The sequence below is a fragment of the Cuculus canorus genome, chromosome 18 (genome assembly GCF_017976375.1).
Source record: "Cuculus canorus isolate bCucCan1 chromosome 18, bCucCan1.pri, whole genome shotgun sequence".
Classification (NCBI taxonomy): domain Eukaryota; kingdom Metazoa; phylum Chordata; class Aves; order Cuculiformes; family Cuculidae; genus Cuculus; species Cuculus canorus.
Genome location: NC_071418.1, coordinates 481205 through 495818, shown reverse-complemented (window position 1 = coordinate 495818; position 14614 = coordinate 481205). Strand labels below are relative to the sequence as shown.

At 54.5% G+C, this 14614-nt stretch overlaps 2 protein-coding genes across 14 annotated transcripts in view; both read left to right on the top strand.

Annotated features, from left to right (window-relative positions):
- The first annotated feature begins 208 nt into the window (after positions 1-208).
- On the top strand, positions 209-8389 carry TSEN54 (tRNA splicing endonuclease subunit 54). Of its 3 annotated transcripts, XM_054083589.1 has the most exons (11): positions 209-273; positions 362-511; positions 1627-1690; positions 1833-1916; positions 2039-2137; positions 2442-2494; positions 2841-2939; positions 4007-4638; positions 5192-5252; positions 5950-6066; positions 7109-8389. In XM_054083589.1, the coding sequence occupies exons 1-11, from the start codon at positions 245-247 to the stop codon at positions 7257-7259; spliced, it is 1539 nt and encodes a 512-aa protein (XP_053939564.1). In that variant the 5' UTR covers positions 209-244; the 3' UTR covers positions 7260-8389. The 3 variants fall into 3 exon arrangements, with proteins under 3 accessions (XP_053939564.1, XP_053939566.1, XP_053939565.1); XM_054083591.1 differs by lacking the exons at positions 209-273; positions 362-511 and adding an exon at positions 543-1065; XM_054083590.1 differs by lacking the exons at positions 209-273; positions 362-511 and adding an exon at positions 543-1069.
- Positions 8390-9832: 1443 nt separating this feature from the next.
- Positions 9833-14614, top strand: part of LLGL2 (LLGL scribble cell polarity complex component 2) — a 32259-nt gene continuing 27477 nt past the window's right edge. For 10 of the 11 annotated variants that reach the window (XM_054083258.1, XM_054083257.1, XM_054083256.1 and 7 more), the window contains exon 1: positions 9833-9940. The gene's annotated coding sequence lies outside the window, so the exon portion shown is untranslated. Of the gene's footprint in view, positions 9941-10878; positions 11274-14614 lie in introns of those variants that run through there. The other variant, XM_054083260.1, reaches the window with a different exon arrangement.

The following is a 14614-nucleotide window of genomic DNA, read 5'->3' as shown; positions in this document are numbered from 1 at the left end:
TACTCAGCCCAGTGCCCAGTGCCGGGAGCCCAGTGCTCAGTGCCCGCTGTGCGATGCTCACCCCAGTACCGACCCCAGTCCCAGCCCAGTGCTCAGCCCCCCTGCCCGCGCTCCTCCCGGCCGCCGGGGGGCGCTGCTCTCGGCCCCGCTGCCCGCGCTCCTCCTGTCCGCCGGGGGGCGCTGCTCTCGGCCCCACTGCGCGCTCCGGTCCCGTGGCGGGGGAGGCGCTTCCGGCGCGGCGCCCATGGAACCCGGCGGGGCTGGAGGAACGGGGTGCGGGCGAGGCCCGGGCGGGCGGTGGGGTTGGGGCGTTCCCCCCTCACCTCCCCCCTCACCTCCCCCCCTTCCCTTCTCCCCGCAGTGCGGAGCTGGCGCAGCCCCGCGGGCGCAGGGCCCCTCGCCGCGGCCCGAAGGAGTTCCTGCCGGACGGGTCGGCGGAGCAGGCGGAGAGGTTGCGGCGGTGCCGGGAGGAGCAGTGGCGGCTGCTGGCCGAGGAGCACCCGCCGCGGCCGTGAGTCGGGTGTCGCGGTGCCGGAGCTGTGGGGCGGGTGGAGGCCCAGCGAGTGCCCCGGCCCCTGACCCTGGCCTTGCCCTGGCCTTGGCCCCTGCCCTGGCCCCTACCCTGGCCCGGGGAGCTCGGCCCCGCCATGCCCTCGGAGCGGGTCGTGTTTCTCCACCAGCAGCTCTGGGCTGCTTGGAAGCCTCTCGAGTCCCCTCGTTTTTTGAGATGTGTGCGCAACCCCGTGGCCTTTGCAAAGAGCAGCTGCTGTCTCTTGCACATGGTCGGAGTTACGTGGTCCCTTGATGCTCTTGCGTGGCCTTGTGCTAGGAATCTTGGTATCCCTGGTTTATCACTGTTGGTTTCCACAGCGCTACCAGTCCCTGCAGCTTATCGTGTCTTGGGAGGCTTTCACATGCCTCCTCTCAGCACACACTTGCCCTTTTTGGCTCCTGTTTTCTGGTAACAGATTCTCTGTCTGCACTGCTCGGTAGCAGCAGAAGCAGTTCACACAAAATCACACTACTGGGGACTTCAGAGCGAGAATGATGACCTCCAGTGGACAGGCAGGTCAGACTGTTGTCTTCCACTGCGTTTGTTCAAGTACATCCATAAATGCATGTCTGGGGCAGCAGCAGAGACTCCCAGGATGGGAAGGCAACCGGGAAGGTTAGAGTTTCCTTTGCAGAACTGACTAAAGATGTAGAGCGAGTCCATGGTAGGCCCTACAAGCCTTACCTTCCATTTCCCTGAGCCAGCTGTTACCAGCGTGTGTTTGCATCCTTGCAGCCAACCCTCCATTTTTCCTCAGCTATTATGTTTTTACTATAAGACCATGTGGGCGGGATATGGCGATCTGAGAGACTTGGCAGCTTCTGAACAGTTGTGTGATGCATCATGGCATCGCCAGCATGCTGTGGACAGACGTCTGTGGTGCTGGCTGAGGACACGGGTGACAAAGTCTCCTGCTGGATCCAGAGGATGATGTCTTTCTAGGCTCTTAGTGTCTTTCACTGCCACTGGGAAGTCTGCTGCCTGTTGATACCTTCTTGAGCTTGTTGTGTTGCTACAAAAGGAGTTGATTGTACGACATGCAGTAATAACAAACTCATCTTTACCCCCCTCAGGAGGAATCTGGTGAAGGCTGAGTGGAAGCCAGAACAGGGCATCGTTGAGCTGCAGTCCCCTGCGGTGAGTCCATGCAGAGTGTTCTCAGCGCTATCATTTCCTGCTGGCCGCTGCAGACTCCTGATTTGCTGCTTGAAATGGGAGGGAGCCTGGTTGTTGGCAGGGTGCAGCCAGACCCCATCACAGATTTGTGCTTCCATTCCAGGGAAAGTTCTGGCACACCATGGGGTTCTCGGAGCGTGGTAAACAGTGCCTGCTGCCTGAGGAGGCTCTGTACCTGGTGGAGTGTGTAAGTAGGGTACCTGTGTGGGTGGAGACATTGAGTCCTTCTTGGACCCGTGGGGAGAGACTGTCCTGAACTTGTATTGATTTCTTGCCTGTGACTCTCAACACCATGCTTTTGCCCTGCAGGGCACCATTCAGCTCTTTTACAAAGATCAGCCCCTGTCAGTCCAGGAAGCCTACGAGATGCTGCTGTCGCAGGAGGCAGTGAGCCTGCCGCACTACCAGGTGTGTTGGGACTCCCAGCTATTGCAGGGAGGATGAAGGCAGAGACCACAGCTCTGCCACACGACCTCCTCCGGTGGCTGGGAGCAGAGTTGGGCAGTTAGGGAGGGAAGGGAAATCGTTCTCAATTTTTCCCGCTCGCCTTATTCCAGATGCTCAGTTCCTGTTTCCCCACCTTTGCTTTGGATCTTAACCCTGGTGTTTTCTCCTCTGCCAGTCCCACACTGTGTTTGCCTGGTTGTAGCAGAACAGAAGTTGTTTGGTTTTGGGGTAGTCCTTTAACCCTCTTGCTTTCCTTTGCTCTAAGGTGTTCAGCCACTTGAAGCAACTGGGTTATGTTGTACTGAGATTCGACCCCAGGTAACCAGCTTTTTCTTCCCACGCTGCTTTCTTCTTTTGGAAGACCCTGAGCAGCTCTGTGCCCACTGCATGGCCCCAGTGGAACGGCAGAGAAGAGGACTTTGACCCTGCATTCTATCTTTTGGGAGGATTAAAGGCTAAAAGTGCCATTTTAAAAGTGCTCCTCCCTCTTGAGATGGTGATTGGGAACATGAAATGGGGCATGAACTGAGGACCATCCTGGTCCTGCTTGTGGATTTTCTGTGCCTGGAAGAAAGGCTTTTCTTGCTGTATTCTGGGGGTGAGCAGAAGGGTAGTGTCACTGCCTCACCCTGCTGTCAGCCTCTGTGTTGGTGTCTCCTTACAGCACTGTCCTGTCTCCCTACGAGAGGCAACTGAACCTGGAAAGTCACTGCCAGAGCTCTGGGAAACACCATCGCAAAAGGAGGAGGAGTTCCAGCCCCAGGTAGGGATGTGGCCCAAAGCCTTCCTTCACCTTCTCTCAGGCTCTGCAGCTTGGGAACAGCATTCTCGGCCCCTCTTGCTGTGAGTGACCGGTCTGGCACGGCTGCTCTTGGCTGTCCCCAAGCAGTCTAGGGCTTTTCCTGGACACTCTGCCATGTGCCCTTTTTCACAGCTGTACTTCATGCAGGGCTAATAGGGGCAAACTGCCCCGAGCCTCCCAGCTGTGGTGGTGAGATGTCAAAATAGAAGGGCAGAGAGGTCAGCACAGAAGAAACATGTGGCAGATTTCTCCTCTTGCTCATTTTTCCAGCTCACGTGCTGGAACTGTGCAGCAGAGGGCATAGCTGGATCCTGGTCCTTGCACGTGGACTCTAGGCGCATCCAAAATGCCAACGGAAGCTGACATAATTAGTTTTGCTTATAATTATGGCAGCTTCCAGTAGGTGGCATCGCCCTGTAAGAAACGGGAAGGGGGAGGTTAGTCCACCCTTTAACAAGTACTTTGGTGCCTGAGGACTTATGAAACTTTAGGAATTGGGAGATAAAAGGGGTGGTTTAAGAATTGCCCCATCTTCTCTGGGACCAGGGACTGTCTCACACCAGCAGGAGGTACTGGCAGGAAGGTTGCTGCCTTGTTCATACTGGTTTGGCTGAAGTCTGTAGTGTTTATTGGAGGTGTTTGGGTCAGTGCATGGGGTGTGCTGAGGCTGTGCTGCAGGCTGGAAGTGCGTTTTTGCACAAATCCAGGCTGGGATTCTCCTGGGCATTGCACTCAAACCTCATGCAGGACTGCTGAGAAGTTTATTCTGCCTTTGGCATTCACTGCTTGGTTTTGGCCTGCTTTTTTCCCTTTCCATTTTGTCACACAAGCAGACGCCCTCCTTCCAGCTAAGAGGTGGTTGTCAAGGGTTTGCAGACCTGTCTGGGGGCTCCTGCCGCCTTTGCTGTCCTTCCTTCGGGCTTAACAGACTGTGTTCTTCCTGTTAGCAGGGAGGAGTCAGGATTCAAAGGGAATAAAGTTCCATCACACACTCACCCTGTCTTTTATCCTGCTGCTTCTGTCTTTAGGTTGCATGAGAAGAAACATAAAGTATCTGAGGACCTTCCAGAAGCTGAAGGGACCTCCAAAAATGCTGGAGATGACTGTGAAGACTCCAGCTGCCTTCCTGTGGATGAAAAGCCCTTGTCAAAGCAGCCAAAGGAATCAGATGCTGGCAGTGGAGAGGGGCAGTCAAACCCAGTTCCTCTTGGTACTGGACAAAAGGACTCCCTGAGCCCCACCAGAAGCCAGGCTGATCACAAGGAGAGCAGCGCTGGCACCCGTGCACCCCGCTGGGATTTCACCACCATCATCTTGCCAAACATGGCCCCAGACCAGCCGTGTACACATCTGCCCTCGCCTGACAACGGGCTCCTGCCAGAGAACGTGCCAGGGAGGGAAGTTGATGCAGCTTCCTGGTGCGCGCGGATCAATCAGAAACAGGAGAAGCTGTCACGGAAGGAAAGGGAGCAGCGAGAGAGGGAGAGCAGGTACAAGAGCAGTGTCAACGCTGACCAGGAGGTGAGGTGCTGCTCCAACTGGCAGGAGTACAAAGCACTTTTGGAGCAGAGGAGCCAGCAGAGGGTTTGGAGACGACCGCCACATCTCTGGGACCAAGCTGTCACACCGCTTTTGCAGCCAGATGAAGCTACCTCAACAGGTAGCGGCTCTGGGAACTTGACAGGGATCCCCTTCTTCCCCCCAAGTCTGTGAGACATTGCCTGGTATCCAACAGTAAAAGGGATGACGTGGAGAAGCCAAATGTCTGTTTAGGGGACAATATGCTGTAGAAGAGAATCTCATTAGAAGGCCTAGGAAAAGCAGGCGCAGAGGAGCCCAGCCATGGACACAGAGAGAGAGAAGAAAGCTTTGTCGTCTGCCTTTCCATCTCTTTCTATAGCCAAGTGCCAGGATAAACAAGGCCTGGGGAGGTCTCCTAATCCATTCCCCATGTCCTACTGTGTTGCAGTCCTTCCTGCTAGGCTGCTGGGCGTGGGGAATAGGGGCTGGCAAGATGCAAAGCAATCGCAGGGTGTTCTGGGGTGTTCGCTGGGAGGAGATGAGGAAGTTGAAGTCTTTGAAGTAGCCAGCGGTGACTGTGATGCTGCCAGCCATTGTCGCAGGAGGAAGGCTCGTGGGTGGCGGTGGAGTGCTTGGAGTGCCCTGGGAGAGAAATAGCTGGTCTGATCCTTTCCTGTTCCTTCTCCCTCCAGCTGCGCTCCTCCAGCAGATCAGCGTGCTGCAGCCCTCCCACATCCTGGATGGAACCTCCGGGTCAGTACCCTGACAGCTCGCGGCCGCTAGTGAGTGGGGGCCGCTTGTGACTGTCCCTGCCTGTGAGGTCTGCTGAGATGCTTGCAGCAGCAGTTGGGAGCTGTGTGGTATTCAGAGAATCCAATGCTCTGCTCCGTGACCCTGTTGCATCTGTAGTGAGGGGCTAACATTTCTGTGAAGTACCAGGTCCTGCAGCAACAGAGCTGGGGCTTCCAGGCCAGTTAAAACGTCCAGGTTGCTTTCCCTGCAGTTCCCTTTCTGCATCCCAGCCAAGTGGTCTCCCCTAGAGGTTTTGTTTCACCTGTGCCTCATCCCTGGAATGTGCTGCCATCCTTGCTGGAGTGGTTATAGAACGGTGCCTTTGGGACTTTGGGTTCTGCTCCTGCCACAAAGGGCTCGTGTGGTGTTTGTGTGCAGGCCCTGCAGGGCAGAGCAGCGCTTTGCTACTGTGTCTGTTAGAGGTGCTTCTTGCAGGGGAGGCCGCAGAGAGGGGCGTGCGACAGATGTGGGGTGGGAGCTTGCTCTGATCTGGTGAGGAAAGATCTGGAAAGGACTTGGAACAATTGCAGGGTGAAGACTTTTGAAGGGTCCAGAGTGGCCAGGCTTTGAGAGCTTTTGCTCCCTCTTTCCTCTGCTCTATCTGTACCCTACAACATTTTGAGCCCATATGAATGCGAATGTGTTCTGTCTCCTGTAGGCAGCAGGAGGACCCAGAGGACTTGAAGATAGACTTCAATGTGTATCAAGCAGACGCTGTGGCCAGGTTTAAGAAGACAAACCCTGGGAAGCCGCATGTCAGGATGTGTGTCAGGAGGTATCCATGGGTCTTACGCTATGTTCTGAAATCTAGCTGTTGCTGTTGTGGAAATGAAGTCCTAATGATCTGTAAATGACCCAGCACCTTGTGAGCTTTACAGATCATCAGGGCGCCTCCCTCCAGGGTCCTGCCCAGAGTTCTTTCCTTTCAGTTCCTCCATTGGTGGAGGCTGTGGCTGATGATTCCCAGCTCCTGCACTGGCCCACGCAGGTCGGTCATCTGGTTACTTACTGCTCATGTCTGAGTGTTACTGGAGTCAGGAGCGAAAGCCACTGCTGCATTTATGCGATGCTCGTGGAACTCCTGTAGAGCTCAGTTTTCCAGGGAGCCCTGTGCCTTGAATGCTCAGCTGGTGCAGATTCCTGTGGATTTCTGCAGAGATGAACTTCCCAGGCTCAGGACTGCGAGTTTTGTATTTTGATTTTTGTCAAATGTAACTTTAAGATCAGTGCGTTCTTTTCTTCCTGGATCCAGATCAGATACTTGAGCCCCACAGGCAGGTACAGGGTTTAGTCTCTGCCTTTTCTGATTTTGATGCACACTAAAGCTGCCTCTGCTCTGCTCTCCGTGGCTGCAGTAGCCAGAGCAAGGGAGGCGGTGATGTGGTTTTACAGAGATCTCTCAGGAGCAAGGAGGATGATCCTTGCTTTATAAATATTTTCGTTTACGAGCAAACGGGCTCTGCAGAATTAGAAGGAGGAGAAAGCAGGTCAGATGTTGATCCCAGCAACCTGAGGATCCTCCTAGCACGCAGGTATTAAGATTGCATTGGACTGGCGATTTGCCAATAGCCCTGCGAACTGCATCCCATAGCCCCAGTGTGGAGCACTGCGCAGTCGCCCTTGATATTGGCAGAGGATTCGCCAGCTCCTGGCATGCAGTGCACTCTCAGGGCTGGGAGCCTCTGCTCTGACTAAAACAGGTGGGAAGGGTCACTGCCAGCTCCTGAGACCTCAGTGAGCTGGTTTGATCCCTGGCTGGGACAGCTTTGTGTCTGTATTCTTGCTTTGAGAACAGTGGGATATTTTTCTCTCTACAGCTTTGATGAGGATATTCCATCCCTTCGGGCTTTGAAGCAGGTTACGTATCAGAGTGGGGATGTCCCGGTGGTCTTTGCGCTGGTGGATTATGGAGAAATTGCCTTTTATTCACTGAAGGAGTTCAAGCTGCCAGTTGATGTTAATGACTGAAGTTGCTGTCACTTGCAGAAAGGGGCCAGGATGAAGGGAAGAGCTTTACTTGGGATGTTTTCTTGATTAATCACATGTTACAGAAAATAGAGCCTATGATCACTGGAACCTTGGGTACTTAACCATTTTGTTCACTATTACAGACTTGACCCAACCAGATGGCTCAGGCATGATAACAGAATTTACAGCAAACAAGTGTGCATGGCTTAGCTGGGCATTTCTGGACTGGATCACACACTGCTTCGTTCTTGGAGCCACTGGTTCTCCAGCCTTCTTATCTTGTGGACCACCAGTCTGCCTTTTCCATGTCATCTTTGGCGACCAGTGGACCACTAGAAAATACTGCTGGTGAGCCTGTTGTCACACCAGTGGAATGGCTGGAGAGTCACTGAGGTCAGTTAGGGACAGAATAAGCTGATCAGATCAGTACGGGTGTCCTGAGCCTCTGTCATTCAGCTGCACCAACAGCCATCAGATCAGATTCTGATTTGAAAAAGGCACAGCCATAGAACAGCTACCTGGAGTAAAGATTCCAGGCACTTGAGAGCAGGAAATTCTGCTTTGAGTGCTATCTCATCAGCTGACATTAGAAAAAGCACCTGAACATTGCAGGCAGCACCCTGGGCTCATGCAGTAGTGGCTGTGCTAACGTGCATTGTGGTCACACAGCGTTGTGCCTTGCTAAAGTGCAGCCAGTGATATCAACGCACTGTATGTGATCCTGCACCAGGACCCCTCTGCTCCAGCCTGATGCCCTCTTTCCTGGCTGTGCATCCTTGTCTCTTTTGCAAGTAAGAGACCCCAAGTAAAGAAAGCTATGAATTCCTCCTGAGCCTTCCAGTCCTGTGGCTGTTGTGCCTCAAACTGAGGACATCATTACGTCCCAGGCCCTGCTGTGGGAGCTTTCTGTGATGATATTCAGGTATCAGCTTTGCTTTGGCCTCTGCAAAAGTGCCAGTGCTGGGTGCCAGGGTCTGCTCTGTGGACAAGAGCGTGCAGAGCATGGCTGTGTTCAGTATCGACATTCTTCAGAACTGTAATAGCAACTCTCAAGATGCATTTTATTGGATAATTGTTGAGTTTGTTTTGGAGATGGGGAGAAGGCTAAGCATTAAAACCTTTTCCAGCAGTGCGAGCTCCTCGGTGTCATTCTTGATTCCTGCAGAAATGATGGTGAGTTTTGCAAAGGGAGACTGGTGGGGAGGCTGCTGGGACCCAGTGGCACCAGCTGGTGAGTGCCTGCTCATGGCCACCCAACCTATCTGTGTCTGTCCCTGTGAGGACAGCGTGGCTTGGAGCCTGGAGGAGTCCCATGTGGTTTCCGTTGGCACACAATGCAGGCTGTCCCCCTCAGAGGTGTTGTAGCCCAAGGTGGCAGGAATCTGCTCCGAGCACTGTGCCGGCTCCTGTTCCATGCATGCACCCGCAGTCTCAGGTGCTGGAAGGTGTCAGGGCTCTGCTGAGGTGGGGGTCCGACTGCTCCCCACGTGTCCTCCCTGTCCCCTCCCTCCTTCCAGCAGTGCTTTTGCTCCCAAAGTCTTCAGAGGCCATGTTACAGCACCTCCTGTCTGTGCCCTCAGCGAGCTCCCAGACTGTTTTGCAGATTAAAATCAGTGGGAAGAGGGATTCTAAGAATGGGTGCAGCCAGGAGAGCTCTGTCCTGACCCACAGGGCTCACGTCTGTACTGGAATTAGGTCAAACTCCTCTTGATTTCAATCAGTCTCTGCTTGTGCTGAGGTGGAATTGTATCGATGAACCCTGCAGGAGCCACCCAGTGAGTTTCGCTGGGGCAGCGACTCCCTGATTCAGCACAAAATAATTACAATTTAATAACTGCTGCAGGGAGGATTGGGAAACAGCGGCCTCGCTCAGCACCGCGATGGCCAACGGTGCTTCACCGGGACAGGGCTGACCGATACCGCGGCTTTGCTGGGCTCGTGCTGCGGACGGGCTGGGCCTTGCCCGAAGGTGTCAGAAACAAATGATTTAATTGAAAAACGTCACTTTTAGAAGCTTGGCTGAAACATTGACCACGCTGGCCCCTCGTCGGAGGTAACTCCAGCTTCTGCATGGATGCATTGAGACCTCGGGCTGCCGGTGTGCTCCACGGAACCGGTTCCTCCCTCGGCCCTTTGGGGCCGTGGGATGGGGGCTCTGCCCAGAGGGGAGATGGAGCCCCCGCCCCTGGGGGCTTGAGGCGCCCGGGGGGGGACCGGGACGGCTGGACTTTGGCTTTTCCAAGTGAACGGTTCCGCGATTCTCTCCAACCGAGGCCTTAACGCTCGGTACAGCCTTCCCGGGCTCTTCCACTGCCCGGGGCAGCTCGGCACCTCCCCGGGAGCGCGGCCGCGACTCCAGGCCGTGCCCCGGCCGGGGGGCGGAGCCTGTATCAGAGGGGGAGGGGTCAAGGGCGCGGCTTGTATTCTAGGGGCGTGGCTTACATGGGGCGTGGCCGGGGGCGGTGCGCACTCTGCTTGCGCCCGGCCGCGGCCCCGCCCCTGCGCGCGCGCAGCTCTCTGATTGGCGGCCGGGGCGCTTCATGGCTGGGGACGGCACGGCGGGCAGGGGGCGTGGCCGCGGTCGCGGTTCATTTGCATGCGAGGCACCGCCCCCCGGCTCCGCGCAGAGCGGGCGGCGCAGCGGCCGGGCTCCAGGCCCGCGGGGAGCGGCGCGGGGTCCGGTAAGGCTGCCCGGGGTGGGGCCGGCCCTGCCCGGGCTCTGCGGCTCCAGGGGCCCCTCTGCACTCTCCACCTCGGGGTCCCCCTCCGGTCTCTCTCTAGTCCCCTCCGCTCCCCGGAGGTACCCCTCACAGGTCCCCGCACCTCGGGGCACCGGGCCCTGGAGGGAAGGGGGGGAGCCGAGTTCCTTTGGGTTTTTGTTTGTTTGGGCGTTTTTCGCCCCCCTCCCGGCGGTGCCCGTGAACGCGGGTCCCTGCTCGCCCGCTCGGGGGATCGCGTTGTCCCCCGGGACGCTCCAGGCGCCACTTTTCTCCCCTTCAATCCGTGCCCGTGTCACCAGTCTCACCTTAGCGGGGTTTTTCCTCCCCGAAGTTATAGCAGCTTGGTGGGCGCGGGACCCCGCCGGCGGTGGGGCTGGCACCCCCGGTCCCAGGGGAGCAGCTGCACCTCAGCTTCGGGGCGAGTCCCGTCTGTTTGAGACGGTGCCGGGCAGCTGGAGTGGGGCTGCGGGGAGCCGGGGGCGGGGGCAGCCTCCCTGGGTGAGGATGGGGATGGGGAGGGGGGGAGCAGTCTCCCTGGGTGAGGATGGGGATGGGGAGGGGGGGAGCAGTCTCCCTGGGTGAGGATGGGGATGGGGAAGGGGGGAGCAGCCTCCCTGGGTGAGGATGGGGATGGGGAAGGGGGGAGCAGCCTCCCTGGGTGAGGATGGGGATGGGGAAGGGGGGAGCAGCCTCCCTGGGTGAGGATGGGGGTGGGGAAGGGGGGAGCAGCCTCCCTGGGTGAGGATGGGGATGGGGAAGGGGGGAGCAGCCTCCCTGGGTGAGGATGGGGATGGGGAAGGGGGGAGCAGCCTCCCTGGGTGGGGATGGGGATGGGGAGGGGGGGAGCAGCCTCCCTGGGTGAGGATGGGGAGGGTGGCAAGGCAAGGTTACTCCACGGGGAACGCTGCTCTTTGTAGTCAACTTCATCGCTTCAGTCAACTGGAATATCTCGCTTTGCTGAGTCCCAGGGGAACCTGCGTGCCCAGAGCGGCTGCCTGGGGATTTCAGCTTTGATTCGGGAAGCCGGTGCTCCTGGCAAGCAGAGTGCAGAGCGGGGCTGCGTCCTCCGTGCATCCCCGCACGTTCCTTAGCAGTCAGCCCGGCCCGTGGAGGGGACAGAGATAGTCCGCAGGGAGCGGTCCCTGATCCCACCTGAGAGGCTGTGGTTTGTTGATGGTGTTGGAGAGGGAGGAGAGTTCTCAAACATCTTCATAGGATGGTGCCGCGAGGAACATCTTGTATCTGAACAGTTTGTATCTGCTGGACTACTGACCAGAGAACGTTACTGGAGAAGGTAAACTAGTTGAGAAACCTGTGTCTTCCAGTGGCTTTTTGGCACGGTAATGGGATTATTGCCTGGAATTGCTTAGGGAAGAGGTGTGGCTTTTTCTTGGCTGATACAGGGGCTGGAGAGATATCAGCGAGTAAGGGGTTTTAAACATATAAAATGTAAAGCAGTCAGAACATGACAGTAAAAGTACGTGCTTCTGCTTGTAGCCTGATCTTCCTTTAAAAGGATTTATCAAAGGAGGAACTGGTGGAAGCGAAGAGTTTGGTTTCTGTGCAGAAAGTCTATGGAAAGTCCAATTCTCATTTAGAAGTTCCTTCTAGCTAGGTCTTGGTGTTGCTCTAAGAAGAAAATGCTTTCGTGGTTTATTCTGTTGACCCACAATGTGTGGTGTAAAATGCTGTCCCAAAGTCACAAGCCATTCTTTATTTTGAATCGTGTTGCTTAGAAGCATACAGAGAGTTTTGTATCATATGCAATGGTGGTGTTCCCTGCAAAGACTTTGTTCGGCTGTAGCGTTTTGAAACTGTGTTGTCATGCTCCCATGACAAGCAGAACACAACAGGAGCTGCAATGACACACGAGGTTTGCACAATTAGTAAATTCATTGCAGGTGGGCGGCCCCTGGTGAGTCTAAGTGCGAAGCTGTAGCAGTTACATCAGCCTGGTTTGTGTGGTTGGATCTCAATTATTTTGCAGGAGTTCCTGGGGAACCTGTCTGTGATCTCTTGTTTAATATTCTCAGTGTTTTGGGGGCGCAGCCGCTGGCATGTGGTGTTGGCCCTATCTGTTTGGTTGTTCCTTTAGCTGTCTGTCTCTCCAGGTTCACACAACTAAATCCTTTTTACAGGAGGGTCTTTCGGTTCACCTCCCTGATGGTTGTGTGCGAGGTGCATCTGAATGCTCCTCTGCTTGTAGAGCTGCGGGTCCCGGGGAGCTTGCACGGGGCAGCAGTTGTGTTGTTTAAGGGAGGTTGCACGGCATTATTAGCCTGTGAGATTAATGATGTTGGAGCATCTTCCTGGTGCAGCCTTACCCCGGGAAAAGGGGGTGCTGTCTTACACTCCCAAGCTTTCCACCTACTGCAGCCGTTCCCTGACTGCAGCTGCTGTGCCTGGCTTGTGCGTCCTCCTTATCTGCCCTGGTGCCACCTGGTAGCCGAGCGCAGCTGGAGAGGTGAACTTCACAGCCCAGGAGGGGCTGGAGGTGATGCATCCATTGCAAGCTGAAAGTGTTCTTGAATTTGTCATATCACTGAGTCGTGTCTGATGGCTCCTGTAACCAATAAACTTGGTAAGACTGGTATTTAAATGACGCTTCGGTAGTTTTTGTTGTTGTGAGATCATTAGTGCTAAGGAATCGCTCTTTCCTGTGCAGTTGATCTGGCCCCTGCTCTGCAGCCATCAGGAATGGGACGGGGCAAACTCTGGGTGCGGGAGGAAACCCAGTTCAGACAAGGCCACGTCGGCGACTGTTTGCTGTAGGAGCACCAAATGCTTGTAATTCAAACAAAGCTCGGTGATAAGGCCTCTTTTATTTTAGCAGGGTTGATAATTCTTTATCAGATGCATGCGTAGACATTTTCTCTATAAGGACCTGTAAGTAGTAAGGGGTGAGGAGGAAGGAATGAAAAGGAGACCTAAAACAAGGCAAGGTGTAAGAGTTCTCGAGACGCTTGATGGCATTTTGAGAAGAATGCTGTTGGACCTTATCCCACTGCAGACCTGTTCGCGTTGCCTAGGAAGCACGCACATGGTACCTTGCGACTCTCCTATGTGAGCCAAATAAACTTATTATGGGTATGTTTTGGTTGTGGGATTAATTTGGGACCGCATCCACACTTAACACTGTCTACATAGTGAAAACTTCTGACCTGGGCTTCCTCGTCTTGTAAGACTGGATTAACTTGTGTGATCGGGACTTACAACATGGGTTCCCTTCTACTTCTGGTTGGAAATTCCGCTGTCACAGGAGGGTGTAAGCAAAAACTGCAGCCAGTTTTTACAAAAGCTAATTCTTCCCTCAGCCTATGTGTGGTTGGTGGAGAAGATCTGGCATCACAGGGCTGTGCACAGGCATCGAGATGAATTGCTGCGTGCACAAGCAATGCAGACATAGCAAAACGTGGAGCTCTGGTGGGGTTGCCAACACACAGCAGAGAGGAACAATGAATGCTACTCCTAGGCAGAAGCATTTGGCCTTCTATTGAAGATGGATATGTTGTGTGACGCAGCATGAGGACTTGCCATAAATCTCACCACCTAAAATGAATGGAGCCAAGCAAGGAAGCCAGAATGTAGTCTGGTTTCCATGTTAACTGCTCCTTGATCTGTGATTGGAAACAGGATCATCCTGCAGCTTATCCTGTCCTTGCCTTTCTGTATGGATAGGGAAGTGCTCTGGTTTGTGACTGAATCTAATCAAATGAGGTAAAAAAGGATACTTCATCATATTTAGCTAGCATTCAGCTAATGAAGCGGCAGGAGCTCAATGTACAGGGCACTGTGAGCTTTGCCGTCAGGTATCCATGTGCTGAAGAGGAGCAGAGTTGGGATTGACTCACCTTGAGCTCTTGTTGCCTGTAGAGTGCTGACCTCAATGTGTCTGGAAGTGGAGGATGTTGCACATAGTTTCTGGGAGAAGGCTCATTTTTGAAGGCCTGAAGAATTATTTCCCCAAAAAATAAGAACACGAGATACACGCAGGCTTGGAATGGCTTCAGAGGCTACTGGAGAATTCCTCTATAGCTACTGGTGGCCACAATTGTTGCCACATGGCTGTAACTGCTGAATGGCGGATGACTGCAGAGCACATGGACTGAGTTTTTTGTAAGACGTCAAAAGTGTGTGGGAGAGAAACTGGCCTGCTAATATGTAAATGTGCATCTGGAAGATAAGATCATACAGAGTTTGGACTCTGTTTTTCTGGAGTTGGAAAAGACACTTACTGTGCTTTTCTCATTGGTGGGACCCTCATAAACTTGTATTAATAATTCCACTTGGACAGACCATGCTGCAGTGGATGCCGTTCTCTTTGCTGTTCTTTATTTGCCTTCGCTACAAACTGCTTCTCCTCTCCTCCCATACCACAATTCTCATTCTTTGGCCAGGCATGAGGCCCTGGTACAAGTTAGTGAGAGCTGACTTGCAGCACACCTGATTGCAATCACGTTGGTCTCCTCGAGTGAGTTACTGCCCGGTTCCGAGTTGCTGTGCTCTGTAGCCAGTTGAGCAAGTTGCTGTGGGCTGGAGTGTGAGTGCTGGATCCCTCGCACGAGCAGGTTAGAACAGCGTGCTTCTGGATGCAGTTCGTACCTCAGGATAAAACATTCCAGCAGGGCGTTATGT